The following is a 22,004-nucleotide window of genomic DNA, read 5'->3' as shown; positions in this document are numbered from 1 at the left end:
GGTTTAGGCAGAATATTAAAATGTTTGACTGATAGTGGTTGATAAAGTTTAATAGAATTGAAGCCTGCCAGAGAGTAAGGCACTTAGCCTTCACTTAACCAGTTTAGTTTCCCATTTTCTTTATGAAACAAAATCAACTTGAACAGGCCGCAGCTAGGAGAAACATGTGAGAGAAACATGTTGACTTCATTAGCAATGATGACAGGTCTTGGGTGAATGTGTTCACGTAGATAGTGACAGGAAGTCATCTGCCAGACATCTAAGAAAATGACTCCATCAATGTCTCTGAACATCTCCCGCATCACTGTGTCCAACTGCAAAACATGCCAATCACTTTGAAAAATATTCTGTAAAAAAAAAACCAGATCAGAATCAGAACTTTATTGCCAACCCAGACAACAACATATAGTTGGCATCTGGCACATGTGGAATGATAATCTGGCCCACATGTAGCTTGGAATGATGGCACTCAAGCAGACCCCTCCTGTTTGCCAGATCTGTCACATATATATATATATATATATATATATTCTTTTTTTTTTATTGAATATAATTCTTTTTTTATATATATATATATATATATAAATCCTGTGTTACTGCAATGTGAATTGCAACATCAGTTTGAAGACTTTAAATTAAATGAACACTATTTTGGACATGGGGTTTCAGAATATACTCTTACTAGTATATATTAATGATAATCATGCTATACAGAGCATGATGTATCGACATTGTGTTAAATTAGGGTGTGACGCTATAATAGTTTTGGGACGATAACCACAATATTTAAAATGAACAGGAATCTTATGATAACACAACATGTAAATACTTGTCATGATCCCCACACAAGAACAGAGGACAGGTAGATCCAATAGCAGTAAGTCTTTTAATATGGGAAAACCATTACATCAAATCCTGTCCAGGCAGGGGTAAAAACCAAAGTGGCAATCAAGAATCAACAGGCACAAAACAAACGGACAAGAACAGAACTCCGAAGAGGCGTGATAAATACAAGGACTCCGTAACACATACAGTTGAAATCAAAATTATTCAACCCCCTTGACTTGCAAGACAATTTGCTCTGGAGGATAACATTTTATCAAATCAATTTAACAAAGGCATCCGTAAAGTATTAGAGAAAGTTGGTTAATACAGTTTTGAGTGATTCTGAGAATGGAACACTGATGTATAATGATAAAATTTGAATTGGCTCTAAACATTCATGTTCAAAATTATTCAACCCCCTTTGTGCATAATGTTTTATTCTTTAAAATCACCAATAAATGCTGTCTGTAAGTGTTTAGAAGCTTCTGTTACCTCTCTACTACAGTTTTGGCCCGTTCCACACCTGAAAAAGCTTTCAGATCACTGACAATCTTTTTTTTTTACATTGCCACTGCTTTCTTCAAATTCAACCAGATATTTGAAATGAGAATTAAGCCTGGAGACAGAACAGGTCACTCAAGTAAATTCTATGACTGATCCCTGAACCAAGCAGTAGTAGATTTGGATGTGTACTTTGGTATGACTGGCCTGCAGGAAAGTCCATTGATCATCAGCTTCAGTTTTTGCACCAAAGGCATCACAATTCTTTTCAAAATGGCCTGACACTTGAAAGAATCCATGATGTCCTTCATACAGTCATGATTTCCACTTCCTTCTACAGTAAAGAAACCCCATAACAGGACTGATCCACCTCCAAGTTTGAGGATGGAGATGGTGTTCTTCTGCTAATGAGCTTTGCCTTTTTTGCAGCAGACATACCGCTGATCCATGGGTCCAAAAAGTTCCAGTTTGGTCACATCACTCCATATAACATTCCTCCAGAGCTCCACAAGTCTACACAAATGTATTTTATCAATTTCAAGTTGTCCTTTGTTCTTCTTGATCAAGAGTGGTATTTATCAAGATGTCTCAACATAAAGGCAATACTTGTCTAGTGATCTTCTTACACACTGCTTTGAAATGGTTTTCCTCCTTTCATCGGGTCATCTTGCAATTCTTTGGCTTAACATTGCAGATTTTTCTCAATTGCTCTGATTAAACATTTTATGATATTGTGCTTTTTCTTCCACAACCTCAAAGATTTTCTGGTAAAACACACTTTAAGTTAACCCTTTCGAGTCGATTAACGCATATATGCGTTTTGAGTCATTTTCTCCTGATAACCCCGAAAAGAACTTAAATTACACTTTCAGTTTTAATCGTACAGATAAGAGCAATACATCAATCGAATCTGTAAAGGGTCTATTTTTTTTTGGATACAGACATAATAACAAAAAACCTTTGTGCACTTATAAAATAAAGATAACAAACAAGGTGCGCTGTCTACAGTCTTTGTCTCCGCTGATCGTCATGTACAAACATTTCATTAAAATGAACTGTAACTCCGTGAATACTCAACGAAGAGACACGAGAGAGATATCTATAGAAAGCCTGGAATGTCTACTTTTAAACTAAACAAGTGCTGCCGAAAACAAATATTCTGAGATAAAGTAATCCATATGAAAACAACGCAATGTCTGTTTTTCATATCTCCGCTCATTATATTTAATGTGACCACGCCCCCGCGCTGAACGCGCTATTCAGATTCAAACTGAAGCGCGCGGCTTGAATACGCCCACACAGAAGAAAAAGCAGCGAGACTGTTCTTCAAGTTTTTATTTTATTTTACTGTTTGCTTCGCGATGAGAGGACTAAGACATAATTCACCCCAAAAAGATGTGGTGTGGTTGAGGATTTGAGAAATGGATTTCCTCAGAAAAAAGAATGAAGCACTTTATTCAGCAGAGATCATAAACATGAGTAAGTCTCTTTTTATTTATTTGTACTAGTTTTCACATAACGTGTAAACATTTTACTAGTTAGACTTTTTCCAAAGACTTTTTCCAAACTATAATTCCTGACTAAACGTATAATCAAGTGAAACATTATGAAGTTTCAATAACAATATACAATACTATACCATTCAAAAGCTTGATGTAAATAATATAAATGTGACAAATAGAGATAACTCTAACAAATGTAAAAACAATGCAGTTCTTTCGATTTATTCCCCCTAAAAAAACCTGAAAAATATTATCAGCTCTTTTCAACATTAATAATAATAATAATAATGATGATGATAATAAATGGGGTTTATTTGGTAGAAAATAAGATTGTTAAAAGGATTTCTTAAGGATTGTGTGACTGGAGTAAGGATGCCAAAAAAAATTGTTTGAAAGTCAGCTTTGATTGTTCCTAATAAACTGTTTAACTGCTCCCCCAAGTGGATATTAAATTATGTTGTGGGATAATTAAATATATTCTTAATAAACTACAAACATAAAATTATATACTTTTATTTTGTTCTCACATTCTTTCTTGTAAGTCCTCCCTCACAGTGGCACAGTTGAATGGGAGGCGCATTATGCAGCTCATTATGCAGGGCTTTGTCTTCTCAGGTGTAAATCACAATGATATTCATGATAGTTGACGCCTACTCGCATATGACTTTTACCAACAAAAAGTGTTGTAGAAAATTTAAATCAATATATTGTTTTCTGTGAATAAGTAAACAAGGTGATTTTCACATCATTCAGAAAGAAAAATTCTAGGCTACAAGCTCCAGTTCTCAACTTTTCCGGCAACCAATTTTATGTATGTGTTTTATTGCCTTATTCAAGTGATTTAACATTTTTAGTTTTTCACTAACCATGCATAACATTTTTTTTCTCAAAAATACAATCATGTACATGCATGCCTTTCACATATTATTATAGCCCAGTTTGTGCTGATTACAGTGATATTAGACTTTACCCATTTAGATATTTATAAGAAACTGAAAAAAGCACAAATGTCAGGGCATGACAAAACTTCTCAAGGCCCCAAAAATACCCTTAGACTCCAGAGGGTTAAGGAATAAGGCTGAGAGCTGGGTCTCTAGGAACTTTCAGTGTCTTGGAAATCTTCATATAGCCTAGCCTTTCTAAAATACTATGATATTTATTCTCTTTAGCTTTTGTGAGATCTCTGTTGACATTTTGCTACTCAACTTCAACACATGCATGGGCTAACTGTATGTTTAACAGCTCAAGCTAATTCTGTTTTTAATAGAGTTTCTAAAAGCTTAATTGTATTTTGAGACTGTTTTATTCCCCACCATGCAAATAAGTGATTTAAAAACAGCAATATTGAATCGGGGTTGAATAATTATGACATAGCAGTATTATTAAAAAATCTTATAACTCAAAAGTATTACATTATATATTGACAATATCAATTTTAATATGCCAGTGAACTGTTATAGATACAATTTTTATTTTATCCTGGATCTTCAGAAAAGCTTGTATTTGTACTGTAGTCTCTAGGGGGAGTAATTTTGATTGCAACTGTACTAAACAGACAGGGTGTCAGGGAAATGATAATGCTAATGGGGAATTGGCTGAGTGCAATGATTAGTGACCAGGGACAACTGAGTGCAATGAAGACACAAAGATCGTGGGAAATGTAGTTCAAAAGGTGACAGACACCGTGGGGAAGGAGGACATCTAGTGGTTACCCAGGGAACACAAACCACACACTGTGACATAACCCCCCCCCCCCCCCCCCCTCTACGGAGCGGCTACCAGATGCTCCCAAGACGTGACTGACAAAACAAGAGACCAGGAGGGAGGTGGACTTGTGGAGGCTCAGGGGGAGGGATGGAGGGCCAGGTTCATTGAGAGGAACAGAGACAAGAAGTGGGAAAAAACAACAGCAACAACAAGGAGACCAGGAGGGAGGTGGATTGGTGGAGGCTCAGGGGGAGGGACGGAGGGTTAGGTCCATAGAGGGGAACAAAGACAGGAATGACTGCCCATCGGGCGGCCAGGGCGGAGACGACAGTCCATCAGGCGGCCTGGGTGAAGAAGACCCCTCGGGCGGCCACGGCAGAGAAGATAGTCCATCGGGCGGCCAGGGTGGAGACGACCCCTCAGTTGGCCACAGCGGAGACGACAGTCCATTGGGCGGCCATGCCATAGGAGCAGACACCGACTCGGGAACTGCAACAGACACCACCGGCTCAGGAACTGGAACAGACACCACTGGCTCAGGAAACTCGACTGAGACTTGACTCGACTCTGGAGAATCAACGGGGACCTGACTCGACTCTGGAGGATCAACGGGGACCTGACTCGACTCTGGAGAGTCAACAGGGACCTGACTCGACTCTTTAGAGTCAACAGGGGACCTGACTCGACTCTGGAGAGTCAACAGGGACCTGACTTGACTCTGGAAAGTCAACGGGGACCTGACTCGACTCTGGTAAGTCAAGGGGGCTGGCAGCCATCTTGTGCAGTGGCGCTTGGCTGGTGGCCATCTTGTGCAGCGGTGCTGGGCTGGCAGCCATCTTGTGCAGCGGCGCTTGGCTGGGGGCCATCTTGTGCAGTCCAGGCAGGGGTCAAAACCAAAGAGGATTCAAAATCAATAGGCACAAAACAAACGGGTAAGAACAGAACTCCGAAGAGGCGTGATAAATACAGGGACTCCGTAACACATACTAAACAGACAGGGTATATATACACAGGGAAATTATAATGCTAATGGGGAATTGGCTGAGTGCAATGATTAGTGACCAGGGACAGCTGAGTGCAATGAAGATACAAGGATCATGGGAAATGTAGTTCAAAAGGTGACTTAAAATAGCATTGAGCCAGCAATGCGCCTGAACACACCTCTTTTATAGACCAGCATGCCCATGAATGCACAAATGGGCACAAATGCATTTACTAATTAAACGACGTGGCACTGGACGGGAAAATATGAACAGCGCCGGACTGCAAACACAATTGCGCTGAGCCTTGCATTGCACTGGGCCATGTGCATTATAGGGCCCGATATTTAAAAGCATTACTTTGAAAGTAAGTTTCCCCAACACTGCATACTTTCATGTACAACAAATACCATAACAATTGTCATACTGTATTTTTTGTTGAGATCAAGGTAGGATTGGAAAGTGAGCAAGTGTACCTTGAGTCCAGCAGTGTTTCCAGACTTGATGATGATGGTGGTCTCTGGAGCGCGCCTAAGCAGTGCAACAACAGACTGGCGGATTTTGGCCACTTCATACACATAAAATGTTATTGGGTGAAAAACCAGATGAGCAAAGAATGTGAAGACAATGACTGCATGAGGTCCACCGGCTATTTCATCAATATCATTGCTGATATAGTGCAGATCAGTAATAGGCATTTTACTAAATCGCACAGGAACACCGTGTGGTCTCCAGTGAACAATGATGTTATTTTTCAACTCCACAGCCATCAGTGGACCATTTGCAGGAGGAGTGTGGAGGTCCATTCTCTTTATGCCTAATAAACATACACCATACTAATATTATAATCATAGCTTTAGAACGTCATTCACAGCTTTGGAAAAACAAGTGTCTAAGTAATGATGAGCAAATTTTCATTTTTGGGTGGTCTATCTCTGCAAGTGATGAAATCAATGTCGTTTGATTTTGATGTTGGAAGAGAAAATGAAATAAGTTAATTATCAGGACATATTTAATTCAGATGTAAACTAATCCTTTAAGTGGTCATATCCTTTGAGGAGCCTCTGTATGTCAGTAACATGTTAAATTTATAATATACATGCTATCAAGTTTTAAACTGAATATTAAAAACTGAGTCACACTTGCCTGGCACGTTTCTTTCTAAGTACTCGAACCACTGCCTTGTGGTGGAGTCTCCCATCAAATAGACAGTCTTGTTTTTAAGGCAGTTTGCCATTTGTGCAGGACTGAACTGCCGAGTGTTGCATACAAAAGACTTCCAGACATCGTACAAATAAAACCCTGCAGGAACCGGTGTCTTCATGCCAGACCTGCATTTCTCCATTGTGCCTAAAACAAAGAAACATTCAAAAAGAAAAGACTGCTGTAGCTATATTAATTATTTTGAAACTACTTTGATTTCAGATAATATATGTCCTCTGATATGTGGTATATGTAGGTTTTTACCATTTCCTATATAAAATAAAGAAACCCATACAGAAATGTAACATGACATATAGCCCTTCTCTATACTAAGAATGATACTGCCATATGTAATTTTAACACATTTCAATTATCTGGGTAGACGAAGATATAAATGTACTGTATTACATATGTAAAATACCCATTGTGTAATTTGTATACATGTGTTAACAATATATGATGATATTTTTTATGATATTATATGCAGCAACAACTTTGTTTACAAATGCAACATGCATAAGCATGGGATTATGGGAAATGGAGTTGGGAATGGAAATACAAGAATGCCAGAGTCCTGAGTGGAGTGCCCTCTATTGGAGTTCATGGGCACTCCAGCTGATGATTGTGACATAGCTCCCCCCCCCCCCCACTCCCCACAAGGAGGGCTTCCAGACGCTCAGTCTAAACAATCTAGCAGGGTGGTGGAGTGGAGGTGGAACAGGGGGAGAGACGGAGGGACGGAGAGCCAGGTCAGTGTGGAAATGGAGTGGCCAGGGACCGTGGCAGAGCCAGCAGAGCAGGAAGCCAGGGTAGATCAAGCGGAACTGGAGCCCTTCCTGGGGTTAACTGGGGAACAGGAGCCCTTCCTGGGCCTAACATGGGGAACAGGAGCCCTTCATGGGCTTAAAATGGGGAACAGGAGCCCTGCCTAGGCTTAACAGGGGAACAGGAGCTCACAGGGCAGAGCTGGACCCCACAAGGGAAGAGAAAGAGGAGCTGGAACCCACCAGGAGGAGAGCTGAAGCCCACCAGGGCAGAGCAGGTGGAGTTGGAACTCACCAGGGTGGAGCAAGGGGAGCAGGAGCCCACCAGGGTGGAGCAGAGGGCCACCACAGCCGAGCAGATGAGACAGAAGCCCACCAGGGTGGAGCAGAGAACCACCACAGTCGAGCAGATGGGACAGACGCCCACCAGTGCAGAGCAGAGGACCACCACAGCCAAACAGATGAGACAGAAGCCCACCAGGGCAGAGCAGAGGACCGCCACAGTGGAGTCGATTGCACAGGAGACCGAGTCTGGTTAAGAGGGACTGGAACAGATAACTGATAACTGACAGATAAACAGATTAATGGTAGCCTCTGTGACCATGATAAGGCATATAGAAAGTTCACACATGGCCTCCATAGCCATGACAGGAATGACCGAGAGTTCATAGACGTCCTCCATAGCCATGACAGTACAGAACGAGAGTTCATAGGCGGCCTCCATGGCCATGACGGGACAGGCGGGGAGTTCATGGACGGCCTCCATAGCCGTGACAGGACAAGACGGGAGTTCATGGATGGATACTACTGACACCTCAGAAGGTGCTGCAGCAGTTGCCGCCACCTCTGGCGGTTCTACAGCAGTAACAGTCTCCTTGACAGCAACACAACAGGCTGAGAGAACATTGCTGGGCTCACCAGACAGTATGAGATGAGGCTCTGGATGATCAGCTGAGATGTAACAAGGCTTTAGAATATCAACTGAGACATGTTGAATATCTGGAAGATCTGTGGTGATTTGACTGGGCTCATAAATATCCACTGTGACTTGATTTAGTTAATGAAGATTGGTGGCGACTTGACCTTGCTCATGAAGACTAATGGTGACTTGACTTTGTTCATGGATATCGACGTGGACTTGACTAGACTCATGAAGTTTTACTTTGGTTTTACTTAACTCATGGGGGTTAATGGTGACTTGACCTGACTCTGGACGGTCAGCGGTGACTTGACTGGACCTTTATTCTGGAAGATCGACGGGGACCTGACTAGGCTCTGGAAGATCAACGGGGACCTGACTTGACTCTGACATCTTGTGCAGTGGTGCTGGGTTGGCTGCCCTCTTGTGCAGTGGCTCTGGGCTGGCGGACATCTCGTGATGAGTCTCTGAAATGGCAGCCATGATGTGACGACACTCTGGAATGGCAGCCATTTTGTGGAAAGTTTCTCAACTGGCAGACAACTTGGGAAGACACTCTGGAGTGGGAGATACTGCAGGACTGTGGTGGTCCTCATCCACAACACCCACAGTTAAGGCAGAGCCACTTACCTGTGTCAGATCTATGTAAAACTCCAGTGTCCAGTTTGGATCGTGCAGTGGCATAATCGATTGCAGCGGTTCAGCTAGGCCTCTTCTGAAAAATATCATGTGGAACATCTCGTCCATAGATGTTAAATGAACCAGTTCAACAAAGTCCTTGATGGGCCGATCTCCTTGACGTAGTCACATAAGTTGTGCTACTGGATGCATGACTGACCTTCATGTATTCCTTATGGCTGCTAGATCCTGATTTGGTGAAGTCTTCTGTAGCATGGAGTCAGAGACGTTCGGATCCATATGCAGTGCCAACATATTTATAATGACATATAACATGTCTCTGCCTTTAGAGCATCAGGTATTTCAAGGGATATCCAAAATCGAAAACAGAAACAAGCAGAGGTCGGGGCAGGCAGCAGACAATCACAATTGGTATAAACAATCCAAGATTAAACACAAAAGGAACAAACACAGGGAAATGGGCACGGAAATGCCAAATCTTAATACCATGAATCAATTTGCAAACCATAAACATAAAGAAGAACTCAAGCCTAAGGTTTAACACTGAAAAAAGGGCCATTATTTATGAAATTTTTATCAAACAGGAAAAGAGATGGTCAAAATGCTCTGAGACCTTTAAACGTACCAATAAGTGCAGTGCTGCGAAGGACAGTTATGACTTTTTTGTCTCCACTAATAGCAACATTTGTTAAATTCCTGTGGAGAAAACACACACACACACATTTTGTAGACTTTTTTTTTTTTTTTTTTTTTTTTTTACAATTCAAAAAGTATTTTGGAATTTATTTTGAGTCATTACTTTGTAAAAAGTTGCTGCTCAAAAAGATTTAATGGGTCTTCCAAATGTCCGTATGAATGATGAACCAGTTGGTCACAGGAAAGTTCCTTTGGTCTCTCACACTGCCACACTGTCTCTGTTTTTATATCCTTATACTCACAGCAGCAGTCACCTTTACTCCAACTTCCGTCTGCACCCCACTTAAGATTACATTCTACTACTTCATGGATCTTAGTTTTATTGAGTCCTGGCCCTTCAAAGTAGCCATTATAGTGGCTGCGTGGGAATGAAGAATCCCTGTATTTTTTAAGAATCTGCACAACTTCACTGGAGTGCTCTAGACGTACAGAAACTTGTGCCTGACCTTCCCACGGCAGAAGAAGTTCAACAGAGTAAGTCCCATTATGATGATCCAAAACCTCCCCATACACACTCGCCTTTAAGATAAATAGAAAAGAATAAAGTGATGCAGAAAACTAATGTATGTTGGCAAAAAAAATGTTTATTAAGCTTTTAAACCTAAATATAATATGTAATATTTTGCTGTTAAGTGAAACAATATTTGAAACAATATTTACTTTTAATTAAAAAATATATTTAAAAAATAATATATAATATAACACACCTTTAGCTCTGCGTTGAAAAGTTTTGCTTTGAAAAAATCTCCTCCATATCTTTTCAGGTTCTTGTTGTGGTCTCTGGCTGTGATAATAACAGAGATCTTTTCTCCCACTTTGTAACTCTCCTTGAATCCCACAATAGAGAAAGTTGAGTGAACTGGACTTGTGCTCTGATTCAGATTAATTATTTCTTGATCTGGAATAGGCCAGTCAATAGCCTTCTGTAGTCTTTCCCACTCCTCATCACTGATTCCCATGTCAAACGCAGATATTATGGATGAACTGTTATTGCAAGGAACTGGTTTAGGTCTGGTGGGCTGAAATATTTTGATGTGGATCCCATCAGTCAATGTCCATAGAGCCTGAGAAAGAACAAGGATATCATTCACTCCACATTACATTTATTTCTATGTGCAAAAGGTTAATGTTCATTGTAGTTACACATATTTTCTGGATAATACTAGAAAAGTTCTAGATCTGTAGGCGTTTTGCAAAATCATGCACAAAGTGTGAATGGGCTGGGTTCAAAAACATCAAGTAAAAAGTTTCCTATACACAACAAATCAAAATCAAACAGCAAGTTGCTGCTTGTCAAATGTGCCATCCACTTCCCAACTACTAATTATGAGAGTACTTAAAGCTGAAGTTTGTAATTTTTCAGTGTTAAAACACATTCTACCCAGCTTGCAGGTGAAGAAAATGATTTCAGCATTTGCTTTTCTATTCTACATGTTTCTTTGGCTGCATTAATCACTCTAACATGCTTATAGTTCTCCTGGGATTCAACTTTATTTTCTTGCCTTAAGGCTAGACTATGTATTCCCCATGCATGAAGAAAATAATAACCTGCATGAAGAAAATAATAACCTGCAGGAGCTCTAAAAGAATGTTTGTCGACTGATGAAAGCAGCCAAATAAATCATGAAGAATGGAAAAGCACATTGCTGGAAAAGAAAGTGGAAAATAACACAGGTAATACAAATAAATGAATACTACCTATATCCAAATTTGTTAACTGTTAAACTGTTTGGTCAGGCAACAAGAAAAGTTACTTCAGGAAAATTTAATTGTAGTTGTTGCACTGAAGTCTAGCAAAGATTGGATAAGTCATATCACCCTGCAGCTAAAGACTGGTTGCCCATTGACGCTAAGCAGGCTTGGAAACTAGATTGCTGTTGGAAGAGGAGTTAGTGAGGCCAGTAGGGGGTGCTAACACTGTGGTCTGTCCTCACACCCCAGTTTACTGCAGGGAAACTTTACTGACAAAGCACCGTCTTTTGGACAAGACATTAAAACAAGGTCCTCACTCTCTGTGGTCATTAGAAATCCTAGCATCCTGGCCAAATTTGTCAATTGGCCTCTGACCAACATAGACTCCTAACCATTCCCATATCTGCTGATTGGCTTCATCACTCTGTCTCCACCAATAAGCTGGGCATTCTGGCGCAATGTGGCTGCTGTCGCATCTTCCAGGTGGATTCTGCACATCTATGCATACCTCCATATATCTAAAGTGCTTTGAGTGCCAAGAAAAGCACTTTATAAATGTAAGAAATAATAATTATGATTATTTTTAATGCATGCGCAGCTCAAACATTTAAATAAAGTATTATATAATGGCGCTTTTCCACTACACAGTACCAGCTCACCTCGACTCAACTCTCCTCACCTTTTTTTTTGGTTTTCCACTGCGTAAAAGTTGTCCCTTTACCTGTTTCCAGGTCCTTTTTTTTTTTTTTTCGTATCACCTTTCTTAGAGGTTCTGAGTGAGCTGAGCCAACACTAAAATGTGACATGAAAATTGGTCAGAGAGAATCGTCACTATTCACTGCTTCATCATTTTACGCACCAGACAGAGTATCCTGAATAACCCCACCATAATTTTGCTGCCCTCAGTCTCTCATGAACAACATTTGTCTTCTTGCTGTGAGAAACAGCCACATTCCAGGGATCAAAAGCAGTATACGCTCGATTTCCTCCATTGTCCTGTGTGTGGGTAATGGGTATGTGCTGCGTAGAAGATTACGTCAAGGCAGTTTCCTGCCGTGTTGCTATGACTACCAGGTACTATTGTGGAGGTACTACAATGGAAAATGGAGTGAAAAGCGAACTGAGACAAGGTGAGTCGAGTCGAGTTGAGCTGGTACTGGTAATGGAAAAGCGCCATAATATAGCCACATTGGGAGAAACAAGTAAGTGACAATCAAATGCATAATCAAACTTATTAATTCACTTTCGGGTATGGGCATGTATTCATGGCAACACTCAGCTTCGTAGTGACAGTTAATTGACCTCCCGGTGATTTCCTCTGATACAGCCTTAAGTTTTAGTTTTCATATTTTTACTTTTAGATTTATAGACACTGGATACCATATAACTTTTTTAAACATTTGCTGAAGTTGCCCGTCATGTACAGCTGCTGACCGCTATGTGAAGACTTTAAAACCTAACGTTACCACGTAAAGCTTAAATGATTAAAAGTATCTATATCAACAGATATTGAACTTAAATATTGAATTTCCATTTGGCAAAAATACACCCTGACTATATGCAGCAGAAAAAGCCCATTTGGGACAGCCTATCATCATATGTGTGCTAACTTTGGAGTGCTTGGTCTAAATCCAACAATCTAAAAAAAAAAAAAAAAATTCATTGGACAAATGATAATCCTAGACATATAAAATTGTAAAACTACTGAATGTCTTCATTTTGTTGTTTTAGGTCAAAAGACAAAGGAAAAATGGCCAATGGACCAACTACAGCTGACAAATGCACGTGCGCACACACACACATGGAAAGAACACTGCAACTTTTAATTGTTCAGTTAAAATACAGATATTTTGCTCTTTATAACATGTCTGTTGCCTTTGATTACCCTAAAAGTAAAATAAAATGACATTCAGATGACTTAAAGCGAAAGTTCCCTTAAACATCCCGAAATGCCCCTGGAAATCCTGTGAAGGTTGGCCTGGTCTCTCTTCTGCGCTTCCGCATTCGTCATCTTTCACCGGAACTTACGTTTAATCATCATCCTACGTTATTGGCCCGGGAACTGCTTTTTACTGTGAATGCGCGCACGACAGTTAGCAGAAGCAAGAGATTAATGTTTGGAAATATGTATATTTCTCTTACAGAAATTAATTGATTCACAACAAGGCCTTTATTCATCCATTTATTTGGGTGAACTAACCCCTTAAGTCTCCTTACTGTTACTGATTTCATAAAACACATTTATTTGTCTTACATGTATAATTCAGTTTTGTTTTAAACATTTTGAACATTTTATCTGTCATATTGTGATAATGTATATTTAGGTCAAACCATTCTTGTCTTTCACTCATATAATGCAGGTCTATGGTCACCACCTCAAAGAGAATGCACATAGAAGTCCAAATTAAACAATTCCCCATCGTAAGTACACATTGATGACCTAAGACATGAAACAAGCGGTTTGTGTGAGAAAACGAACAGTATTTAAATAATTTTTACCTCTTGTACACAACCACGTCCAAGTGATCTGAGGGGGCGAGTGCTTCCTGATGTGTGATGTGTGCGCGTTGTGGCTTAGTCTGCACAAGCGCCGGAAGTGATCTCTCGCGCGTGTACGTCACTCATTGTTTACACAGAGATTTCGGGAGTGTTACCTTTCACTGTGAAGATCTAAACATATTTAGACGTACAAGAAATTGCAATGGAAGACGATTTCAATATATCCATAGACAACGTAGAATTTTTTTCACAACCATATTAATTTGAACCAGAATACACAGATCAAGTACTCAGGAGCGATCCGCTGCAGAAGCATGCCTTCAAGCCTCAGAGAGACAGAGATCTCTTCAAAATTGGTGGTGTTTTAGTAGCAGATGTTGTGAGATGCCAACAGAAGTGGAGAGCGTATGTTGTCATGAATGGAACATAGCAGTGCCACAACTACTAGACAAGGACATTGACAGTATCGCATCACACACCTGCCTGACTGAAGTTCCTGAGTTTTCTCCGCTGTTGAGACGCCGCATTTTGCACGTTTTGTTTAGTTTGCCACGTATAAACTGGAGGCGATGTCCAAGGCCAGAGGGACCCAATGGCATGCTGTCAAATTATTGAGTAATGTGTTGTAATTTTATTATTATCGCAACGATTATAGGGGGCATTCTAAGCAAATGAATTAATTACAATTACTGCATTATATTTCAGGCAGTGCATATTGGTGGCATATCGTGTGGTAAACAGTAAACAATGAGTGACGTACACATGTGAGAGATCAATTCCAGACTAAGCCAGAACGAGGAAGTGCGCGTGTCCTCAGATCAGTTGGATGTGGTTGTGATCAAGAGGTAAAAACGATATAATAATGTTCGTTTTCCCACACAAACCGCTTGTTTCATGTCTTACGTCATCAATGTGTACTTACAATGAGGAATTGTTTAATTTGGACTACTCTGTGCATGCTCTTTGAGGTGGTGACCATTGACCTCCATTATATGAGACAACAAAGGTTTGACCTAAAAATATCAAGATTGAAACTACTGTGGAAACAAAGACACCTACATCTTGGATGCCCTTGAGGTAAGCTAAAACATAAAATATATATATATATATATTTCAAAGTGAACTATCCCTTTAACACATAAAAATATGTATACTAATGTAAATGTTTCTGTTTACTAACTAATTCATCTTATTACAAACTAAACCAAATGTTACTGTTATGTATACTGATTCATCTTATTACAGACTAAACCACATTTGACCACCTCCTAATGAATGTACAATGCTTGATAATGTAAAGTGATACATCCTGAAGATAAACAATTGAACAATCATCTGTCTCCTGTCACACTTCCTGCTGGAGTTCCACAGTGGACTAGCATTGCCCCTAACTTCAGAAAACAGATTAATTTACACCTACGTTTAATGTCTAACAAGAAAAAAAAAAAAAAAAATAGGCAAAGTATTTAGTCAAAATCAATGTGCTATTTCCTTGTGCTCCTTGGGTTTGGCACACAGGCGAACCCTATGTTAAACAGAAAAAAAATCCTGTGATTTTCTAATATTTAGCCTACAAATAAAGACCCAACTGTGCAATGTAATTAAGAGCTGAGAAAAACAAACAAACAAAACATATATCAACCATACAACACCATTGATTCTTGCAGGAATCAATGAAGTTGTATGGTTGACAAAGCTTAGCTTTGTTACATTCTTCTTTAGATGAATGTAGCATGCTAGAACCTGTTTTACTTCAAAATCATAATTACAGCAGTTGCACAGATTTGTAAACTTTCAAATTCTGTATTTGTTTGCTAATGATGTTTAAATTCTGATTTATAAATGAAATTGCAATTGAAAATACATTTAATCAAACTGAGTTGAATGCCACATTGTAAAGTAGAAATTAAGCTCTTAATAATTTTATTGTATTTTTAGGCAGAAATAAAATGTTTATTTATTTGATCATTTTAACATCTACTTTAAAATTTCTCACAAACTTACCAAACAGAACAATGTCCAAAGGAAACAAGCCTGTAGTAATGCATATGGTCTGCATATCAGACTGCATAACCTGCAGACTGATAACACATGGAAATAATCAACTTCGAAAACCTTCAAAACATGAAATGATTTTGACCCATAATATGACAAATGTAATACTGTAAATAAACCCATGATTACCTGGTGCATTTGATTTCTTCTTAGATGGCATGACCATGCCTGTTTTTCCCTCAATTTACGTCATCTTGTGAGTGAGGAACATGTTTGTACAGCTCTGAAAACGAGGTGTGCCCACATGACATGCAGTTGAAAAACAAGGCTGTCCTCAGTAACTCAGTAATGCACTTTAACTTGGCTTTGTTTAAATTCTAATTTCGATGAATGTAGATTATTGAATAAAACAATAACAGGAGAGTCAACAAATGTACTATCTTATTGCAAGAGAAGCACAGGAAACCATGACAGAAACTTACGGTGGAATGACTATGGTTCCAGGGAAGGGCTAGTACTTTGAACTTGTACTCAAGCTGTCATTGGCATGTACCTTTTCAAAAGACACACCTCTGTTTCTTATTAACCCCTTAAGAGTGCATTTTATTTTCTTAAATGTCCCTATAAGTACCTAAAGTGAAAATATGAATACATAAATGGTACATGGCTTACAGTACAGTACAGTACAGTACATGGTTGGGAGCACTGATGAAATAGTAGGCTATATACCACTGTTTAAGCCTCAATTCATTATTCAGCTATTTAATCAAATAAAATTTCCATTCATTTAGATTATATAGTTTTAACATAAACTAATCAATGTAATCTAATGCATATTAAAAAACTGGATATTTTAAACATTCAGTGAACATTCATAAATAATGTTTTTGTAACATATATTAGTGTTGGCTGGGTGGTCCCAAAACAATAGAATTTAGAAAACTACCATCTTGCATATTCAGTTCTATCTGAATTAGGTTGTTGCAAAATTTTAAGGAGTTGTGTTTCACACATCTGTGTTGCAAGATATATACAAACACGAAGATGAAGGCAAAGTAAATTTAATAAATCCACAGTTGAATATTCCACACAGAGAGAACTGGTCACAACACACGTTAATATTGACAAGACTAAAAAGGAACTGAGTATCTTAGATATATTGTTCAGTCATGAAATTGTAGATGGTGCAGTCTGACTGGTTGTTAATGTAACTGATGATATTTAGAGAGTTAAACCTGGCACAAGCTGATTGGTTCAATCTTGGATTGCCAGCCAATGAGCTTACTTACTATAAAAGTAAATCATCTTCACTCTGATTTCAGTGCATTATTGCATTTGTCAGTTTTACATTCATAAAATATAAAAGTTGTAAAACTATAAGTTATTTGTGTGAGAAGTACAGTAATTACTAAGTATATCTTGTTCATATAACAGCAGTAGCATTAGCAGCAAGCAGCTTTCCTATTTGCTATATGCATTTTTTTTATATATTATATAGTTTGTTTATTTTTTGTCTAATTGTCTGTGTTTTCAGGGCAGAAAATTAATCTATTTTATGCAACAGTTCACACTCTTTTGTCATTCAATACTTCACAATGAAAGAATAATTAATAATAATCGTTGTAAAAAAATCCTAATTTTATGTAAAAAAAAAAACAGATTTTTATGGTTGTATTCTTTTCTTTTAAATTGTAGTAAAAAATGTAAAATTACCAACAATATCTGTAAATTAACAAATTGGCTGTCATTTTAAGTATTGTGACATTAACAAGACATTACAGTAATTATTTTTTTTTATAGAGAAATAGAATTGTATTTTTATACAGTGTTTCTGCTTTTTCTAATATAATGAAATAATCTGTAATTAAACACAAAAAATAAAATAAAGATAACCCCCAAAACACAATGGTGACTACAAAAACTTTAACATTATTTAACGTCTTTTAAATGTCAAACATAACAGCATTAAACACCAACAGGTATTTCCCTTTCCCAATGAAAACAAATAAATCCCTTTATTGTATATACTTTATTTTCCTTATCCAGTCCTATGCAAATCATGGTGGGAACTAGAACTACCTGCCTAAAAAAACTGTAAAAATATTTAAAAAATATATAAAAATGGCCAAATGACTTAGTAGCGGTAGCGGCTGCCATACAAAAACCATAAAATTTAAGTAAATTATCATATATATATATATATATATATATATATATATATATATATATATATATATATATATATATATATATATATATATATATATACAGTTTTTTACAGGTATTTACTGAATTATGACCAAACACCATCACCTTTTAAAAATTGTAAAATAAATAAATAAAAAAAATAGTCAAATGACTGACAGCAGTGGCAAAAAAATAAAATATTAAAGTAAAAAATGTAAGTATATCCTACTCTGGATAAACTGCAAAGGTTGATAGTCCAGTGGAGATGCGTTTAGCTGTATATGCATAATTTGTTTTATTGTATAGGCATTTCGTCCACACGGATGGAGCATTTTTTGACATTGAAACTGATTTTTTTTTTTTTTTTTACCGGTTTCAAGAGTGGATAAATCTGAAACCACCACGTTTACATTTCATGTGGACAAAGAATCTGTATATTTTCTGAAACGATGACCTCATCAGCCCACGTCCCGCTGCTAGTCACACATAACAGTAACACAATCATGTACAAACACTGAACGATTGTGTTTTTATTAACTAACATTAACACAGATTAATACATGTATTGTTGCATGTTTGTTTGTATACCACGTGCAAGGTTTATGAGCATAGTCCAAGTCTTCTTCTCCAATTTTAGTTTATCTCTGTTGTACAATTACAGCGCCACATGCTGGTCTGGCATGTATACTACATCTTTTTGTGTCAGTTTTGTGGTTTTCCTGTTTATTTTTTACTTTAAATTAGATTTTTAGAATCACATTTATCCTAATAATGTGGGCAATATCTTTAAAATAGCATTATTGTTCTGTAAAAAAAAAAAAAAAAAAAAAAAAAGAATTATTCAAGTTTTTTTGCACTTTAGGATATTTTACATTCATTTTAGTTTTTTTTTTTTTTTTTTTTTGGCAGCCGTATCTGATAGTAATCGACCCCTTTTTTTTTTTTTTTTTAAATCTACATTGAACAGTAATAGGTTTAGATGTACACTCTACACACAAATCTGATAACCAAGAGATCTTTTCATCAGGTCAGTATTAGAGGAAATCCGGTTAAGTAACAACTTGATTAGTCTTCCCCCGACCAGGTAGGTTTCCAAATAGAAACAAATCAACTTGAACAGGCCTCAGGCAGGACAGATATATGACAACAACATGTCGACTTCATTGCCAATGACGACGGGTCCTGGGTGAATGTTTTCACGTAGATAGTGACAGGAAGTCATCTGCCAGACATCTATGAAGATGACTCCATCAATGTCTCTGAACATCTCCCGCATCACAGTGTTCAACTGCAACATGTGCCAATCACTTTGATAAATATTCTGGAAAAACACAAAACAGAATCAGAAACACTTTTTTTGCCAAGTGTGCTTGCACAAACAATAATACACATTTCCTTACATGGAAAGAAAAACAATAAATTAGTAGAGATAAAAGAATTGTTTGCCCCAAAAAATCATCTGTTTTCATCCAAACCTTAAATTTATATCAGTTCAAGCATGGTAACTTCTCTGGGAGTTAAGTTAAGTTTCTCTTTTTTTCTCTCCCATAGAAGAAATTTGTTCTAGGCAACTGGGAGAGCAGATAAAACATACATTTTACAAATGACAAAAATAAATACATGAATAAAAAATTGGGCATTGTGAGTACCATGATTCACCCCATTGAGCCTGAACAAAGCACAAATCTTTAAGCCTTAGTGTTTCTAGACTTTCATTGTTGGGGTAACACATTACAAGTAACCTGAGTTATACTAGTCAAGTAACTATAGTTCCTGTAGTTTAGTATATAGTGTATTACTTTCAAATTTACAACAATTCATTTCAAAGAGTTTAACACCCATTAGGATTGGAAAGTGAGCAAGTGTACCTTTAGTCCAGCAGTGTTTCCAGACTTGATGATGACGGTGGTCTCTGGAGCACGACTCAGCAGTGCAACAACAGACTGGCGGATTTTGGCCACTTCATATATGTAAAATGTTATTGGGTGGAAAACCAGGTGAGCACAGTATGTGAAGACAACGACTGCATGAGCCCCACCGGCTATTTCATCAATATCATTGCTGATGTAATGTAGGTCAATGATAGGCATTATTTTACCAAATCGCAAAGGAACACCATGTACCCTCCAGTGAACAATGATATTATTTTTCAGCTCCACAGCCATTAGTGGGCCACCCCCAGGATGAGTGTGGAGGTCCATTCTTTTTATGCCTAATCAAGATATGTGAAATAAATATAATAACCATAGCTTGAACTTTTGAACGATAAGTAAGTAAATGATGACCAAATGTTTATTTTTGGTCAAACTGTCCCTGCACTGATTTATATAGAGTTCTTAATGCACAGTAAATGAATACTGCTCGGAGCATATATGGTCCCACTATAGAAGAGTGTTAAAGCAACAATGAAGTGGTGTTAAAGTTAATGAGATAATTAAGTAATTAATTAAGTGACGATTGAGTATTTATGAACAGCTGCTATTCATATTTAGATTAATTTCCCATATCCTTTGCAGGCATCTGTAAATCATTTCCTTGTTTTATTTATATTATATATTATATATATTACATTCATGCTATCAAGTCTTAAATTGAACATTGAAAATGTACTCATACTTGCCTGGCACTTTCATTTCTAAGAACTCGAACCACTGCCTTGTGGTGGAGTCTCCCTTCAAATAGACAATCTTGTTTTTAAGACAGTTTGCCATTTGTGCAGGACTGAACTGTCGAGTGTTGCATACAAAAGACTTCCAGACATCTTTCAAATAAAACCATGCTGGAACCGGTGTCGTCATGCCAGACCTGCATTTCTCCATTGTGCCTAAAACAAAGAAACATGCATATTAAAGGTTTTGTAGCTATGTGAATTATTTTGAAACTAAATTGAATTTCAGATGATATCCATCCTCTGCTATGTGGTCTGTGTATGTATTGACCATTTCTCTTTTTGGAAGAAAAGCAAAGAAGTCCATAGACAAATGTAATATATGACATACTGTATATACTGCATATATACTGCAAATAAAGTACATAATTGTACCTTTAGGGTAATATAGCTTGTCACTTGGGCTGTTGCCTCAAGGCATAGGGTATAAATTTGTCACTTGCCTCAAGGCATAGGGTATAAATTGGTACCTTAAGAGACCAGTTTTGTACCTGTGGTGACAATTTTGTACCTTTAAAAGTAGCTTGTCAGTGCTCTGCTTTAACGGCTCTGCGTACTAACCCACCTAGAATTTTTTAATGTTCTAAGAATGTTTTCAGTGTTAAGTTTTATTTAAGTTACCAGAATGTTCTGCTAAAAGGTAGGATAACAATCTCTAAAAGCATTCTAAAAATGTCTATTGATAATATTGTTACAACATTATTCTCTAACATTCTAATAAAGCTTCCCATCACACTAGATGTGGACTGACTTTGCTCATAAGTCAGATGTTGGTTGAAAGTGAAAATCCAACTTCTGATTGCTGTCAAACTCTAGCGTAAATGCTCCAAAAACAGTATTACGAACTGCACTTATTATAAACAAGATTTAAGTCATAAATGTAAAAAGGATCTTATCGAGATTAACAGAGGTGTGGATTGTTTATTGAAAATAATAGTTTAGTTTGAAGTCACCCTGATGGTAATCAGTACTTAGGCAGTTATGAGTCTTTTCAGTGTTACTGGTTTTTTAACTGCTATAACTATATTTGTTACAACAAAAACAGTAAGAGAAAGATATCAACAGGTAGTGTTGGTTACTTGATGATATTTTTTTTTTAATTACATTGTTCTTGAGTCACTTTGAACCTCAGAATGCTTAGACACACAGAGACTTCAAGAATTATTGTATGAATCTCAACAATGGTGACATGCTTCATGCCGCAATACATTCTGGGTGCCATGGATG

The 22,004-nt window shown here is 37.7% G+C and overlaps 1 protein-coding gene across 1 annotated transcript; it reads right to left on the bottom strand.

Moving 5' to 3' along the window:
• Nucleotides 1-14: 14 nt before the first annotated feature.
• LOC127948722 (NXPE family member 3-like) lies at nt 15-16,403 on the bottom strand. Its single transcript, XM_052545379.1, has 8 exons — nt 16,112-16,403; nt 15,932-16,008; nt 10,444-10,800; nt 9,840-10,255; nt 9,666-9,736; nt 6,662-6,865; nt 5,992-6,332; nt 15-347 (listed from the first exon to the last, which is right to left on the bottom strand). Exons 1-8 carry the CDS (start codon nt 16,146-16,148, stop codon nt 84-86), a joined length of 1,767 nt encoding a protein of 588 aa, XP_052401339.1. The 5' UTR covers nt 16,149-16,403; the 3' UTR covers nt 15-83.
• Nucleotides 16,404-22,004: the final 5,601 nt, after the last annotated feature.

This window comes from Carassius gibelio, chromosome B1 (genome assembly GCF_023724105.1).
Source record: "Carassius gibelio isolate Cgi1373 ecotype wild population from Czech Republic chromosome B1, carGib1.2-hapl.c, whole genome shotgun sequence".
Lineage (NCBI taxonomy): Eukaryota > Metazoa > Chordata > Actinopteri > Cypriniformes > Cyprinidae > Carassius > Carassius gibelio.
The sequence above is the reverse complement of the archived record's forward strand: the minus strand, read 5'-3'. Positions and strand labels throughout refer to the sequence as shown.

Coding starts and splice junctions, on each gene's coding strand:
- LOC127948722 (XM_052545379.1), bottom strand. CDS start 16,148: ATGGTCATGCCATCTAAGAAGAAATCAAATGCACCAG. Junction 6,866..9,665: donor TCGCAGCACTGCACTTATTG/GTACGTTTAAAG, acceptor TCTTTGTTTTAG/GCACAATGGAGAAATGCAGG. Junction 6,333..6,661: donor CTTAGAAAGAAACGTGCCAG/GCAAGTGTGACT, acceptor TATGTTTATTAG/GCATAAAGAGAATGGACCTC.